At 40.7% G+C, this 16,370-nt stretch overlaps 1 protein-coding gene across 10 annotated transcripts in view; it reads right to left on the bottom strand.

Moving 5' to 3' along the window:
* Positions 1-16,370, bottom strand: part of NSD1 (nuclear receptor binding SET domain protein 1) — a 143,148-nt gene that overhangs the window by 74,807 nt on the left and 51,971 nt on the right. For all 10 annotated transcript variants that reach the window (XM_057541451.1, XM_057541448.1, XM_057541445.1 and 7 more), the window contains 2 exons: positions 6,310-6,482; positions 1,485-4,056 (listed from right to left, as the gene is read on the bottom strand). In XM_057541451.1, coding sequence (XP_057397434.1) covers positions 1,485-4,056; positions 6,310-6,482 — 2,745 coding nt within the window. The remainder of the gene's footprint in view (positions 1-1,484; positions 4,057-6,309; positions 6,483-16,370) is intronic.

Raw genomic sequence — 16,370 nt, 5'->3', positions numbered from 1 at the left:
GGTCCGGGAAGATCCCACATGCTGCGGAGCAACTAAGCCCATGCGCCACAACGACTGAGCCTGCGCTCTAGAGCCTGCGAGCCACAACTACTGAAGCCTACGTACCTAGAGCCCATGCTCTGCAATGAGAAGCCACCCAATGAGAAGCCCATGCACCGCAACGAAGAGTAGCCCCTGCTCGCCGCAACTAGAGAAAAGCCTGCACGCAGCAAGAAAGACCCAACACAGACAAAAATATTAAATAAATAAATAAATAAATGTAATTAAAAACAATATGATATTACCATAAAGACAAACATATAGATAATGGAACAAAATAGAGAGCCCAGAAACGAACCCTTATATGTATGGTCAAATTATCTTTGACACGGGTGCTAAGACTATACAATGCGGAAAAGATAGTCTCTTCAATAAATGGTGCTATACAACAATGTGCATACAGTTAATACTGTAATATACACTTTAAACTTGTTCAGAGGGTGAATTCATGTGTTTTTTACCACAATAAAAATAAAGCGTTGATACACATGCTAAGTAAAAAAACAAAGTACCACATATTGTATGATTCCATTTACATGAAATGTACAGAACAGGCAAATCTATAGACTGGGGAGAAATGAAGGGAGATTGATAAAGGGTACAAGGTTTCTTTCTGGGGTGATGCAAATGTTCCAAAATTAATCATGTTTATGGATGCACAAGTCTCTGAGTATACTAAAAAACCACTGAAGTATAAACTTTCAACAGGTGAATTTTATGGTCAGTGAATTATGTTTCAATAAAGCTGTTGGAATCTACTACGGTAAACAACATTGAAAACTCTTATGTTTAAGGAAAGTCAGTTTTATCCTCAATAACAATATTGTATAATATTATATTTTGAAAGACTCCTGCTGTTTTCCTTCTGCTGCTAAGGAAGGATACCCTGGTACTTCAGATTTTTAAAAATTTATTCTCAAACCTCATTCCAGAAGGGATGCAAGACATCTAAGGCCTTCAGATAAGTACTACAGAACACTGACATATTGTCAAAAGCACGTCCCCTTTGTCTATGCAACAGGAGGACCTTCCTTAAGTTGTAGTCCAAGAGAGCCTGACGTTCAATAAAATCTATTTGCTTTCTGTAAACTAACTAGATTTTAGTCTTAGGCTCAGAGCCTCTCAAATACTTACAATACCAAATTGAGTCCCCAAAAGTTCACAGATTTAAAAAGGTAGGAAATGGGGAGCAGAAACAAAATGTTCTTGAGACTTACAAAAAGCAAAAGAAAAAAGAGCTTCTTGGTAAAACAATTTCTGAAAGTATATGGAAACCTGGTCCTCAAAATTCAGACCCTTCTACATAAAGCCCTTTCTTCACTTCAAGTGATAATCCTTCCCTCCCAACTTACACTTAGGCCTTCCATGAAAACAGACCAACTTCAGAAGGGTATCATTATCATCACTTCCTCTAGTCCCTTTCTTTCACAGTCAGGAGTCCTTACCTGGTTCAGGGAGCTCAGGCTGAGGGGTCAAACTGGGAATTCCTGGCTCCTTTTCCACCTCTTCATTGCTGGCACCGGATTTATCACAAACTTTCAACCGTGGCCCAGCTGAATCTAAGCAGTCGGCATGATTTGGATCTGTCAGTGCATCCTCTAGTATGTTCGTCGAAGGAGGAGGTCTCTGTTCTGGGAACTCATCTCCCTTCTTTACAGGGTCAGCAGGAAGCAAGACCCCAAAGGCACCCTCAGAGTTTTCTTTCTCCCTAAATCTGTTAGTGCGCTTACGAGGTTTAGTGCGCCTTTGGTTTAAACGCTGCCACCGCTTTTTAGGCACCACTTGATTTACACTAGTGGGTTCATCATTCTCACTAATCATTTCAGACTCCAGCTCTGTCCCTTTTCTGTTTTCAAAAGAGGGGTCTTTTTCAGGAATTTTATCAGGGTCGGACTGGTTGACTTTATTATCAAAATTAACACTGGAAAAATGGGTACCATCTTCACTTGTTAAATGGCCCATTAATTGAAGGGGTTCTTCTTTACCAGGGTCTTCTGCCTCACCTCTGGAGGAGCTATTCTCTGAACCCCTACTCTCTCTGTCTCCCTGCAGTGCAGCCTCAAGAGTCACAGCTGGAAGCTGGTTCAGTTTTCTTTTGCGCTCTGTCTTTAAGGCTTTACGGTTCACTGTGTTCTTTCCCATCTGGGTTGAAAAACCATCTCGTAATTTGGATGGCTTTGATCGACCACAGTTGCGCCTAGTAACACAGTTTGAACGATTTTTGCCAGAAGCAGGGAGGTCTCTTTTATCGGACACCAAGCCAGGTAGAGAGGTAGATAGCTCCCCAGACAGTGCAGAGTCACCCCCACTAGGGCTAGGACGGACTGGATCCTGAGTGCCATCTCCATTTTTTTCTGAATTGTGAGTGGAGCCTCCTGAAACCAAGACCTTAGAAGCCCCCACAGGACTACTGGTAGAACAGTCCCCAAGACCAGGACTCCGATAAGAGACCAAGTTCTGAGCAGTCATTAACCGTTGCTCCTTGGTCTTACTATCATGCATATCTTTCAACATCATTAGTAATGTACTGAATTTGTAGTCTGGTTCAATAGGTATATGATTCTGACCAGAGGCAGAAGAAAAAAGTAATGGTTTTGATGGCTTTGACATTCCGGAGTCACTGACATCTTCACTTAAGGATCTATAAGAGAGTTCTTTCAACTCTGACAGAACGTGTTTCACCACTGCTGTTTCTATGTCACTCGAATCCCTGGTTTTCTCATGCATGTTGCTCAGTAGTTTTAGCCCATCCACTTTCCCACTTTTGGAAATGCTGGCCAAAGGAGAGCCTTTGGTATCAGAAGAGCAGCATTTCAAACTGCAGTCCTCATCTGCAACAGGCGGTTCTACTACAACTGGGTTTTCTTTATGTTTGCACTTGATACTTCGGATCTTGGGCTGTTTGCTTTTCGAATGTAACAGAGCTTGATTTGTAGCCCCACCTTTTATTATTGAGTTCTCACTGGAAATGCTTGATGGTGTGTTAAATTTTGGAGAAAGACCATCATTTCTAAAATCTGATTGGGGTTTTCGGACAAGAGTTGACACTTTAAGATCAGAGAGATTAACCTGAGACGTCTCAGTTCCAGGCTCTACTGTCTTGGTACAATCCATCAAGTGGTCTGTGTGTGAGTTAGTAATGAGGGTCTTCTGCTTTGCTTTTACCTTAGTGTTTGTGGCAGGATACCTAGAATACTTTACCTTTTCATTTTTCTGCACAGGTAACATGTTCTCTGTTCTATCGAAAGCATCTGTAATTTCAAGGACACTGTTATCAGACTCTGAACTATGATCTATGGGATCCAGATCACTGCTTCCATCATCATCAGAAGTGGTACAGATACTAATGGAATCACTTCGCTTTTCTTCATCACCTGCTCCAATATAGCAGAGCTGCACTTTTGAACTACACACCAGACCTCGCTGGAGTTTCTTCTTCTCCCCAGAACGTTTAGAGAGCAAGGCACCCTCAGATAAGCCCAGTAAAGAGTCACAATTTGAAGTCTCAAATTCTTTCTTTGCAGTGTTTTTTGCACAAGAAGAAAATAGGAAACTTCCTGGGGCAGAGCTGGGCCCTGTGAGGCTGTTTGCTATCCGGGAAAGTTCATTAGAGGCCTGCTTATCAGATACATCCCCAGAAATAAAGTTTAGGCCAAGGTTCTCTGGAATCTTTCCCCTCCGTTCTTCCTTATGTGCTTCAAATTGCATGTGGCCCTTTTTCACACTAGTCCTTTTTGGATTATCAGAGCTCTTTCTGGCTAGAGACTTAGCACAAGGTTTTTCCTTCTCATCTGCAGAATGTTCAGAGTCAAAAGCCAGAGATTTCAAGCAGCCATTAAGCAACAGGTCATGTTCTGATTCAGGGTCATTTGTACAGTCCTCAAACGGCATATCCTCCTCACTGTCCAACTTGAGTGAACTGGTGACACATTTTCGGTTCTTCGACCCTTTGGGAACATCATACTGCTCAGCAAGACCAACACTGGCTTCCCATTTACTCAAAATTTTCTGAGGAACCTTAAATTTAAAGAGAAAAAGATTATCACTAGTCTAAGAAATAGAAGGGGAAACAGGGAGATGATCAGTGAATACCTCTCAAATCAGAAGTTTTTCCAAGCCTTGTTGTGTTTCCTCAAGGCTCTTTTATGGGACTGCCAGGTGGTTAACACCCACAGTTCACCCAGAACTTAGCTAATGGGGATTCCTCAACACTACTTCTACCACTAAGATCTATCACTGGAGAAAGATTGATCCCGTAAACCCTCCACTCCCCTTACCATTAAAAGCACAAAAGAGTGGACCATAAATTACACTACAACATTACATTACTAATCAACATTATATTACTAAATCAAGGAATAACCAGACCACTCCTACTTACCCCTCCAACCTTAGAATAAAGATTTCCTTCCTGACTTATGAAGGCCAAGCACTTGCTCAGTTACATAAAAGAGAAAGCAAAAGGCTAAAGAAAGGAGGTGCATGTGGAAAAACTAGGACTGGAGAAATGAGTAAGTCAGACCTGCCCTAGAAGAACTGAAATTTGGAACTCTGGTTATCACCAGGCCCTTGGCTAATCAAGATCCTTCTATACATGTTACATACAATCTGGATTATAGGGACTTCCCTGGTGGTACAGTGGTTAAGAATCCGCCTGCCAATGCAGGGGACAGGGGTTCGATCCCTGGTCCTGGAAGATCCCCCATGTCGCGGAGCAACTAAGCCCATGCGCCACAACTACTAAGCCCGCATGCCACAACTACTGAAGCCCGCGGACCTAGAGCCTGTGCTCTGCAACAAAAGAAGCCACCGCAATGAGAAGCCCGCACACCGCAACAAAGAGTAGCCCCTGCTCACCGCAACTAGAGAAAGCCCGCGCACAGCAACAAAGACCCAACACAGCAAAAAAAATTAAATAGTTAATTAATTTTCTTTTAAATCTGGATTATAACCAAGCAGTGTCCTGGGCTTAATCATGTAGTCCAGAGACACCAATACACCCTGGATATATGACAAGTTACACATGCTCTTTTGTTGATTCCTCACAGCATGAGGACACTGAGGCTCTGTGAAATATACCTAATTTTCAAGACTCTTATTTCCCTCCCTGGCTTCATACAATAAATGTCAGTCAAGGTTCTATCAGTTAGTGTTCACAAACACTTTAATACTTGTGAAAGGTCATGTTCTGCTGACCATGTAAAAATTAAGGCCACTAGACAGGAAGCCTCCTCTTATAAAGCAATAAACTGATCATCTGGTTTACTTTACACACAAACACACACCCATTGACTTTCTACCTATGACCATAGTAAATCAATTTTCCAGGACCTGAAAGCCCTAGAGAACTCCTCTGAAAAGGGGGTTGGTTAATCTACATAGTTAAAGGCTTGACACAAAAACTCTGACACCTCCCCACCACCAACTACCCAAAGTATTAGAAAGGATGAAGTTATCCTCTTCTATTCTATCCTAACAATAGCACACACTAGTTGTTTCAGAGCATCAGATGTATGACATATAAAATATTTATTTCTAATCCTCACAACAGTTTGACAAGGTACATATTATTACATTAGTTTTAGAGAGGAAGGAACTCCAGTTGGAAATAGCAGGGACTGCATACTGACTAAAAATTATCCTAACTGTGATTCTTATAAAATAGTCTAAAAGTCTGAAACACAAATCTAAGAGGAACTATTTCCCCTTCTAGAATAAGACTATAAAGGAGTATCAAAAGAAACAGTCAAAAGTTTAACACATCAAGCATATGAAACAAAAACATCACGTTCTTTATTAAAACATAACCAGGTTTGAAACTGCTTAAGCCTTAACAACTACACACAAAAACCAAAACAACAAACAAAACAAAAATGTTTAAAGTCTTATCTTTCTCATTTTTAAGAGAAATAATTAATCCAGAGAGTGAGAAGTAGAATATTTCATTTTGATGGTCATTTTCTTCATACATCAGATATAACCAAAGATGACTGGTCATGCCTTTTTGTACTATCACATCTAAGTGACATGGCAGAAGTTAACTGAAATCCTTTCTCAAAAAATTGAGTATAAATATTTGGAAGGCTAGCCCCATGTCATCCCTGCAAAAAAACTTGCTTTCTGCCAATTTTCTCACCAATATCCTACTACCAAAGGAAATAACTTATATTCCAAAAATATAATACTTCTTCCTTTGATTGATCCTGTAAACCCTCCCTACCTACCCCCAAGAAGATAATTTGAGAGGTTTGTTTTTTTTTTTTTAAATACCTTATGCCTATATCCTTTTTCTTTCTGCTTCCCTCTTCTCCTAAGGACAGGTAGCTCTTCAAATTGATGTCTGCCTTCAAACATGACGATTGCTTTTCCAGCCACCCAGGCTCTCTCAGAAGGATCTCCAAAAGCCTCCACGTAGTACTGTCGATAGGGCCTCCGGTTAGAAACTAGATAAAAATAAAAACCACAGTGTCATTGCTTTAAAAAATTGATATTCATCATCAAGAGAACAGCCACATCGCAGTGGCCAAAGAAGCCTCTTTTCACTTAAAACTAAAATAAAATAAAAACTCAACAAGCTAAAAAACCTACAGAACAAGAAACTCTGAAGTAGGTCAGATAGAAGGTAAATTTTCAATTTTCAATTTATGTGACAAGAAAATGGTTAAGAGTGTAATGAAAGAATTTAGTGGTTTGGTCTGATGATATGCTATATATTCCAAACCAGTTGGAGGTTGATTAGCTAATCATATAACAAATTAATATAACAACTAAGTTTTTTCTACCATCAATCTATAAAATTTTATACCCTCATTACCAGAAATCACAAAAGGCATATGATAAGCCACAGCATCGCAAATATAATAATCAACAAGAACTAACCACCAAATAAACTCTTAAAACATTATGCTAAAATATAAGGAGGAAGAAATGTTTCAACACCATGTCACATATGATGTGCTAACATTTATGGCATAGTTACTCTGGGCAAGGTACTACACTAGGTGCTTTGCATGTATTCTTCACAACAATGAACTCTAAAAAATAAGTAGTATAATCTCCATTTTATAGACAGAATAATAAATCCAACGACTTCAGAGAGGGCAAATTCAGAGTGAAACACTGGTTTTGCAGAGAAAGTGGAACTTGATATTTCAAACTACAGAAATTTTTTTTAAAAAAAGGAAATCTCAACAGCCCCCTCCCCCCAAAAAATCCACTTATTCTATAGTTTCTTGGCTGTCCAAAGTTCTATGCAGACAATTACCAAAAATAAAAACAATACAAATCTCATCCAGAAAAGATTATAATCAAATTTACCTAGTATATGTTATCTTCTACACACTTACCATCTTTGCATTTTTCATACCAGTAAAAAATGTCACAAAAGAAATATAGCCAGGGCTACACAGGTGTAATGATTTGTCTCTATTTAGAAAAGGAAATCATTTTATATAAAAATTCACTTTAACTCACACTGAATTACAACCTGGTAAAATTTTGTTTTATTGTACATTTTAAAAACAAGTTCTGTAAAAAAAAACAAACAAAAAAACCTGAACTCCTTAGTCTCTACCTACTAAATTAAACACTTCAATAGAAACCACCTATAAAAGGGGATTAAATGTGTGTATGTGTATATATACACATATATACACACACACACACACACACACACACAGAGGTTCTTAAAGTCAGTCTGAAAAGTAAATCATTCTCCTATAAATAAGTAAATTCAACTAACACAGACTGAACATTTATGACGTGCCAGCACTATACAGACGACTGAAAAGAACTCATTGCCTGGTGGGTAAGAGATGTACATTATAAAGAGATTATGGTAAAACAAGCACGTTAATTGCGATAACATGAACATTCACTTTTTTTTTTAATTTTTCAAGTATGTCTTGAGTACACTACATTTTATCATTTGATAGTATCTACTGGTGATGGCACTTTTTTTTTTTTTTTTTTTTTTTAATTAATTAATTTATTTATTTATTTTTGACTGTGTTGGGTCTTCGTTTCTGTGCGAGGGCTTTCTCTAGTTGCGGCAAGCGGAGACCACTCTTCATCGCGGTGCGCGGGCCTCTCGCTATCGTGGCCTTTCTTGTTGTGGAGCACAGGCTCCAGACGCGCAGGCTCAGTAGTTGTGGCTCACGGGCCCAGTCGCTCCGCGGCATGTGGGATCTTCCCAGACCAGGGCTCGAACCCGTGTCCCCTGCATTGGCAGGCAGACTCCCAACCACTGCGCCACCAGGGAAGCCCGATGGCACTTTTTAAAATTGAGATATAACTGACGGATAACATTAGTTTCAGGTATACAACATAATGATTCGGTATTTATATATATTGCAAAATGACCCCCACAATGTCTAGTCAACATCCGTCACCATACGTAGTTATAAAAAGATTTTTTCTTGTGATGAGATCTTTTAAGATCTACTCTCTTAGCAACTTTCAAATATACAATACAGTATTAACTACAGTTGCCATGCTGTACATTACATCCATGTGACTTATTTCTTTTATAACTGGAAGTTTATAACTTTTGACCCCCTTCACCCATTTTGCTCCTCCAGTCTGTTCTCTGTATCTATGAACTTGGTTTTGTTTTTTCAATTTTGGTTTTTTTAGATTCCACATATAAGTAAGATCATACATTATTTATATTTTCTCTGTCTGATTTATTTCACTTAGTAAAATGCCCACCAGGTACATCCATGTTGTCACAAATGGCAAGCTTTCATTCTTTTGTATAGCTGAATAATATTCAATTGTGTATATATACCACATTTTCATTACCTATTCATCTATTGATGGACACTTAGTTGTTAACATTCACTTTTTTAAAAGTGAAAAATCATTAACTAGAGGACAAATGGGACACCTGAGCAGAAAATTTAAAGGTAAACAGTTTGTTGAGGGGAGAATTCCTATACAAGGGCCCAGAACCCTCAGAGACATGAATGAATAAAACGAATGAAATAGCTAGGAACTGCAAGTAGTTCAGAACACTAAATCATAAAGTGGAAGGAAAGGGAAACTAAGCAGGTAAGCAGTGGCCAGACCTGAATAGCTTGGATACCATGTTAAAAGTTTGACCGCTGGGACTTCCCTGGTGGTCGGTGGTTAAGACTCTGTGCTTCCAACACAGGGGGCACAGGTTCGATCCCTGGTCGGGGAACTGAGATCCCACATGCCGCACTAAGACCCTCCATGTTAACAGTTTGACCATTATCCTGTTGGCCCTGAACCTCATTTAAACTATGGAAACACAGGCTCAGTTTTGCATCTTAGAAAGATAAATCTCCTTGACCTCTGAATAACACATTTAACAGGAAACAGAGAGGAAACTCAGGAGACCAGAGATTACCAAAATAGTATATACTCAAGATGACTAAAACCTAAACTAAGGTGGTAACAATGGGAATTAAAAGAACAAAATATGAAAGATTTTTTTTTAAGAAGACAAATCAAAAGGACTAGATATTAATTAAAAGTCAGATAGAACGTGACCACCTAGAGGGGTGGGATAGGGAGGGTGGGAGACTCAAGAGGGAAGAGATATGGGAACATATGTATATGTGTAGCTGATTCACTTTGTTATAAAGCAGAAACTAGCACACCACTGTAGAGCAATTATACTCCAATAAAGATGTTAAAAAATAATAATAAAATTAAATTAAATGTAAAAAAAAAAAAAAGTCAGATAGAAAAGATACTTGAACACCAATGTTCATAGCAGCATTATTCACAATAGCCAAAGGGTGAAAGCAACCCAAATGTCCACTGAAGGATGAAAGGATGAACAAAATGGAACATTACTGAACATTATACATCAATGGAACATTATTGAGCCTTACAAATGAGTGATACACGTAATACAACATGGATGAACCTTAAAGACATCATGCTAAGTGAAACAGGCCAGACACAAACGGACAAATACTGCATGATTCCACTTATATGAAGTACCTAGAATAGTCAAATCCATAGATAAAGCAGAATAGTATTTACCAGGGACTGAAGGTTATTGTTAAATTGTTAACAGAGTTTCAGTTTAGGAATACGAAAAAGTTCTGGAGATGGATAGTGGTAGTAATTGCACAAAAATGTGAATGTACTTACTGCCACTAAACTATAAACTTAAAAATGATAAAATTATGTTACATATATTTTTTACCACAAAAAAAAGTCAGGTAACAATTGGTGGTAAGGATATAGAGAGATTAAAACCCTCATCCACTGCTGATGAGAATGTAAAATGGTACAGTAGCTTTTCAAAACAGTCTGGCAGACCTAGCTCTTCCACTCCCAGGTATTTATCTGAAGAACATAAAAACCCTAATTCAAGAAGATGTATGTCGGCTTCCCTGGTGGTGCAGTGGTTAAGAATCCACCTGCCAATGCAGGGGACACAGGTTCGAGCCCTGGTCCGGGAAGATCCCACATGCCGTGGAACAACTAAGCCCATGCACCCCAACTACTGAGCCTAAGCTCTAGAGCCCACACGCCACAACTACTGAGCCCACGCACCACAACTACTGAAGCCCATGTGCCTAGAGCCCGTGCTCTGCAACAAAAGAAGCCACCGCAATGAGAAGCCCGCACACTGCAACTAGAGAAAGCCCATGCGCAGCAACAAAGACCCAACACAGCCAAAAATTAACTAATTAATTATTTTTAAAAAGATATATGCACCCCTATGTTCACTGAAGCGTTATTTATAACAGCCAAGATATGGAAACAACCTAAGTATCCACTGATGGATGAACGGATAAAGAAGATATGGTATATATACACAATGGAGTATTACTCAGCCACAAAAGAATGAAATCCTGCCATTTGCGATACTGATGGACCTTGAAGGTATTTTGCCAAGTGAAATAAATCAGACAGAGAAAGATAAATACCATATGATTTCACTCATATGTGGTATCTAAAAAACATAACAAGTGAACAAACAAAATAAAACAAAAACTCACATATACAGAGATCAAGTTAATGATTACCAGAGGGGAAGGGGGCTGGGCAAAATGGGTTAACGGGGGAGACTGTATGGTGATGGATGGTAATTAGACTTGTGGTGCTGTACACCTGAAATTTATATTAAAAATTTAAATTAAAAAAAAAAAGTCAGGGGGCTTCCCTGCTGGCGCAGTGGTTAAGAATCCATCTGCCAGGGCTTCCCTGGTGGCGCAGTGGTTGAGAATCTGCCTGCCAATGCAGGGGACACGGGTTCGAGCCCTGGTCTGGGAAGATCCCACATGCCACGGAGCAACTAGGCCCGTGAGCCACAACTACTGAGCCTGCGCGTCTGGAGCCTGTGCTCCGCAACAAGAGAGGCCGCGACGGTGAGAGGCCCGCGCACCGCGATGAAGAGTGGCCCCCGCATGCCGCAACTAGAGAAAGCCCTCACACAGAAACGAAGACCCAACACAGCCAAAAATAAATAAATAAATAAAAAATAAAAATAAAGGAATTCCTTTAAAAAAAAAAAAAAGTAAAATAAATATCCTTTAAAAAAAAAAAAAAAAAAGAATCCATCTGCCAATGCAGGGGACACGGGTTTGAGCCCTGGTCCAGGAAGATCCCACATGCCACGGAGCAACTAAGCCCGGGCACCACAACTACTGAGCCTGCGCTCTAGAGCCCGTGAGCCACAACTACTGTGCCCGCGTGCTACAACTACTGAGCCTGCGCTCTAGAGCCTGTGCGCCTAGAGCCCATGCTCTGCAACAAGAGAAGCCACGGCAATGAGAAACCCGTGCACCGCAAGGAAGAGTAGCCCCCACTTCGCCGCAACTAGAGAAAGCCCGTGTGCAGCAACACAGACCCAACACAGCCAAAAATAAATAAATAAAAAAATTTTTTAAAAGTCAGGGAATTCCCTGATGGTCCAGTGGTTAGGACTCGGCACTCTCACTGCCAGGGTCCGGATTACACCCCTGGTTGGGGAACTAAGTAAGATCCCACAAGCTGGTGCGGCCGGGGCAGGGAGGTGGGGGGGGGGTAGTCAGGCAGTACCTCAGAAAGTCAAACAGAGTTACCATTAGTGCCAGCAAGTCCACTCCTGGGTATAAACCCAAAAGATAGGAAATATATGTCCACATAAACACTTATACATGAATACGCACAGCAGCACTGTTCATAATAGCTAAAAGATGGAAACAGTCCAAATGCCCATCAAGTGATAAATTTATAAATAAAACATGTATAATATTTCATACAATGGAGAGCCCACGTGCTCTGTACCCTGCGCACCACAGCTACGGAGCCCATGCGCCCTGGAGCCCGCGCACCACAACTAGAGAGAGAAAAACCTGCAGGCCACAACTAGAGAGAAGCCCGCATGCTGCTGCAACAACAGATCCCACGTGCCTCAAGGAAGATCCCATGCGCCGCAACTAAGACCCAACGCAGCCAAAAAAAAAAAAAAGGAATGCAGTACTGATACATGGATAGATCTTGAAAACATTATGTTGAGTAAAAAAAAGTAGTCACAAAGGACGTATTATGTGATTCCATTTATATTAAATATCCAGAATAGGCAAATCTATAGAGACAGAAAGTCGACTACTGGTTGCTTAGGGCAAAGGGGTACGGGAGGTAAAAAGATTAGGGGGAAGGTAGGTAAAGGACATGGGTTTTCTTTCCTCCTCCTCTTTTTTTTTTTTTTTTAAATATTTATTTGGCTGTGCCAGGTCTTAGTTGCGGCACTCGGGATCTTTGTTGCGGTATGCAGCTCATAATTGTGGCACGTGGGATCTTTTAGTTGCGGCATGCGGACTTCTTAGTTGTGGCATGCATGCGGGATCTATTTCCCCCACCAGGGATCGAACCCGGCCCCCTGCATTGGGAGCGTGGAGTCTTACCCACTGGACCACCAGGGAAGTCCCCAAGGGGTTCTTTCTGGGGTGGTGAAAATGTTTGTAAAATTTACTGGTTACACAACTCTGTGACTTACCAAAACCACTTAATTGTATACTTTAAAGGGGTGAATTGTATGCTATATGAATTACATCTCAATAAAGCTGTTTTAAAAAAAGAAAAAAGACTTAATGGTATAGGACACAAGAAGGAAGAAAGGGTAACTACTTGGTATTTGCCTTAAGTGACTAAGTGGCAGTAATTTATTCACTAAGGCAGGAAATGAAAGAGAAAGTACTGGTTTGAGGAGGAAAATAATTAGGTCAGTTTCTTTTTTTTAAATTAATTAATTTATTTATTTATGGCTGTGTTGGGTCTTTGTTTCTGTGCGAGGGCTTTCTCTAGTTGTGGCAAGCGGGGGCCACTCTTCATTGCGGTGCGCAGGCCTCTGTCGTGGCCTCTCTTGTTGCGGAGCACAGGCTTCAGACGTGCAGGCTCAGTAATTGTGGCTCACGGGCCTAGCTGCTCTGCAGCATGTGGGATCTTCCCAGACCAGGGCTTGAACCCGTGTCCCCTGCATTGGCAGGCAGATTCTCAACCACTGCGCCACCAGGGAAGTCCTAGGTCAGTTTTAAACAAGCTGACCTTAACTGCCTAAAGGACCTCCTGGTGAAAGCTTCAAGTATAGAGTTGGGATGCAGATCTGAAGCCTGGGGAAATACTAGCACTGTGGATATGAATTCAGTTTACTGATGACAGTTAAAACTCAAGAGTTAATAAGGATGGAAAGAAGGAGGAGAAGGAAAAGGAGAAGGAGGAGAAGAGAATATGAAAGTCAAGAACAAGATAGAGGGCTTCCCTGGTGGCGCAGTGGTTGAGAATCTGCCTGCCAATGCAGGGAACACAGGTTCGAGCCCTGGTCTGGGAAGATCCCAAATGCCGCGGAGCTACTAGGCCCGTGAGCCACAACTGCTGAGCCTGCGCGTCTGGAGCCTGTGCTCCGCAACAAGAGAGGCCACGACAGTGAGAGGCCCGCGCACCGTGATGAAGAGTGGCCCCCGCTTGCCGCAACTGGAGAGAGCCCTAGCACAGAAACGAAGACCCAACACAAGCCAATCAATCAATCAATCAATCAATCAATCAATAAATGAACAAGATAGATAGTTACTACAAGGAAGAATTTTCCTGCACCAGACAACCATAAAATTAAAAACTAGTATCCACTGTATTACCAGGTCACTAATGACTCTGCTTAGAACACGGTTAGTGGAATAAAAAGAGAGAATGAGAAATTTCAGTGCGTTCAGAAATGAGTGGCCATCTGGAAGTGGAGAAAGTTGATGATTCCTCCAAGAGTGGTTATGAAGGGAAGGTGTGAGGAAGACAGAGTCATGGGTAGGAATTTTAGGACAAATAGGTTTATTCAAATATTAGTTCCCTTCAGTACTATAAAGAGCTACACTAATTCTATGCTCTAATAAACCAAGTTAAGAAGAATCTTTTTAAAAACTATTATTAGGGAATTCCCTGGTGGTCCAGTGGTTAAGACTCCACACTGCCACTGCAGGGGGTGTGGGCTCCATCCCTGGTCAGGGAACTAAGATCCCACATGCCTCACACAGCGGCAAAAAACAACAACAACAACAACACTCTAGTCACCATCAATACCATATTCTCCTGGTATCTCTCTTCCATCTCTGATTTTCTCCCATCTCTTTCGCACACTAACGTCTCCTCCTTACAGACCTCAAATGTTGGCTTCCTCAGAGCCACCTTTTTTCTCACCGTATATTTTATCCCAAGGCCATCTCATCCATGCCCTACCCGTGGCTTTGACTAATATCAACAAGCAGATGTCACCTCTAAGTTATAGATGTTCCAGTGCTCTCAGTAAATGAGAACACTATGTATGTACTGGTAAAGCTAAAAACTTGCGAACCAGCCTGAGATATAGAAACCTTAGACTTCATTCTCCCTCACTCCCCATTATCTGTCCATTAGCAAATTATATAGATTTTATCTCCTAAATAGTTCTTCATTCCCTATTCACAACTATAATCTCACCATAATCCCTGCAATGACCCTTTTGATTATCTGCTCTGATTTACTTGTGTCCCCCTCCAAATCATTTTCCACACTGCACTCACAGTGAACTTTAAAAAACACAAATCAGATCACATCTCCCTCTGCTCATAGCTCTTCAATAGTATCCTATTATTCTTAGGAAAAAATACAAAATTGTTAATGAAGTCTACAAAATGCTGCATGATTTGACCTATATCTATTTCTCCAGCCTCATACTGTACCACCTTCCATCACTCTATGGGCTGCAGCCTTTTCAGGGGTTGAACATATACTACTTTCTGTGCTTGGAACCATCTGCTTTTTTCCCTGGTTAATTCCTTCTTGTCCTATCAGGTCTCAGATCAAAGATAATTTTACTAGCAAAATTGGCCCTGACTACCCGTGAACCAAAAGTCCAGGTTAGGTACCCCCACTAATATCACTGACTGTACATCAATATTCTGCCTTGAACACACCTCTCAGTTAACTAATTATCTATTTGTCTGATTACTTGCTGGTGCCTTCACCCTTTAACTGGACTCTAATTATACACAAAGGGAAGCAAAATGTTTTGCCAATTGCTGGATCCCAATACCTAGCATAGTACCTATAGAATGTACTTATTACTTGTTGAACAAATGGCATAGACCCAACTAGTGCATATAAAGAATACCACAATGAGTAAGAAACCATCAGTCTCACAGGCATAGGAAGGGTAGAGGTGGAGGACTAAAAGAATTTTCTACTAGTAGAATTTAAATGTCCAAACATGTCACGAAGTTTGATATCATTTTCTTTAAACAGTGAGCTATAAAGGTCTTTGGGCACGTCACTATTAATATTCAAAATATAAAATAAAATCCAACATACTACTTGTAGCAAGTTATCCTACAGATAAATAGACATGAATACATGAAACACATAGTTATTCTTTATAGCACTGTTTTGTACGCACACACACATGTGTATGTATATACGTATATATTTTATGTATAATCTTTCTAACACAAGATTAGAAACAACCTAAATATCCATCAACAGGGGAATGGTTATATAAAGTACACCATATTCAAAAAGAGGAAAATTATGGAGCTGTTTAAAAAAAAAAAAAAGTTTTCAATGGAAAAATCTCCAAGAAGTGAAAAAACTGTAGAACAGGGGCTTCCCTGGTGGCACAGGGGTTAAGAATCCGCCTGCCAATGCGGGGGACATGGGTTCGAGCCCTGGTCCAGGAAGATCCCATATGCTGTGGAGCAACTAAGCCCATGTGCCACAACTACTGAGCCTGCGCTCTAGAGCCCGTGAGCCACAACTACTTAAGCCCACGCACCTAGAGACCGAGCTCTGCAACAACAGAAGCCACCACAATGAGAAGCCCGCGCACGGCAACAAATATA

Source organism: Balaenoptera acutorostrata, chromosome 2, assembly GCF_949987535.1.
Source record: "Balaenoptera acutorostrata chromosome 2, mBalAcu1.1, whole genome shotgun sequence".
NCBI classification, from domain to species: Eukaryota; Metazoa; Chordata; class Mammalia; order Artiodactyla; family Balaenopteridae; genus Balaenoptera; species Balaenoptera acutorostrata.
The sequence above is the reverse complement of the archived record's forward strand: the minus strand, read 5'-3'. Positions and strand labels throughout refer to the sequence as shown.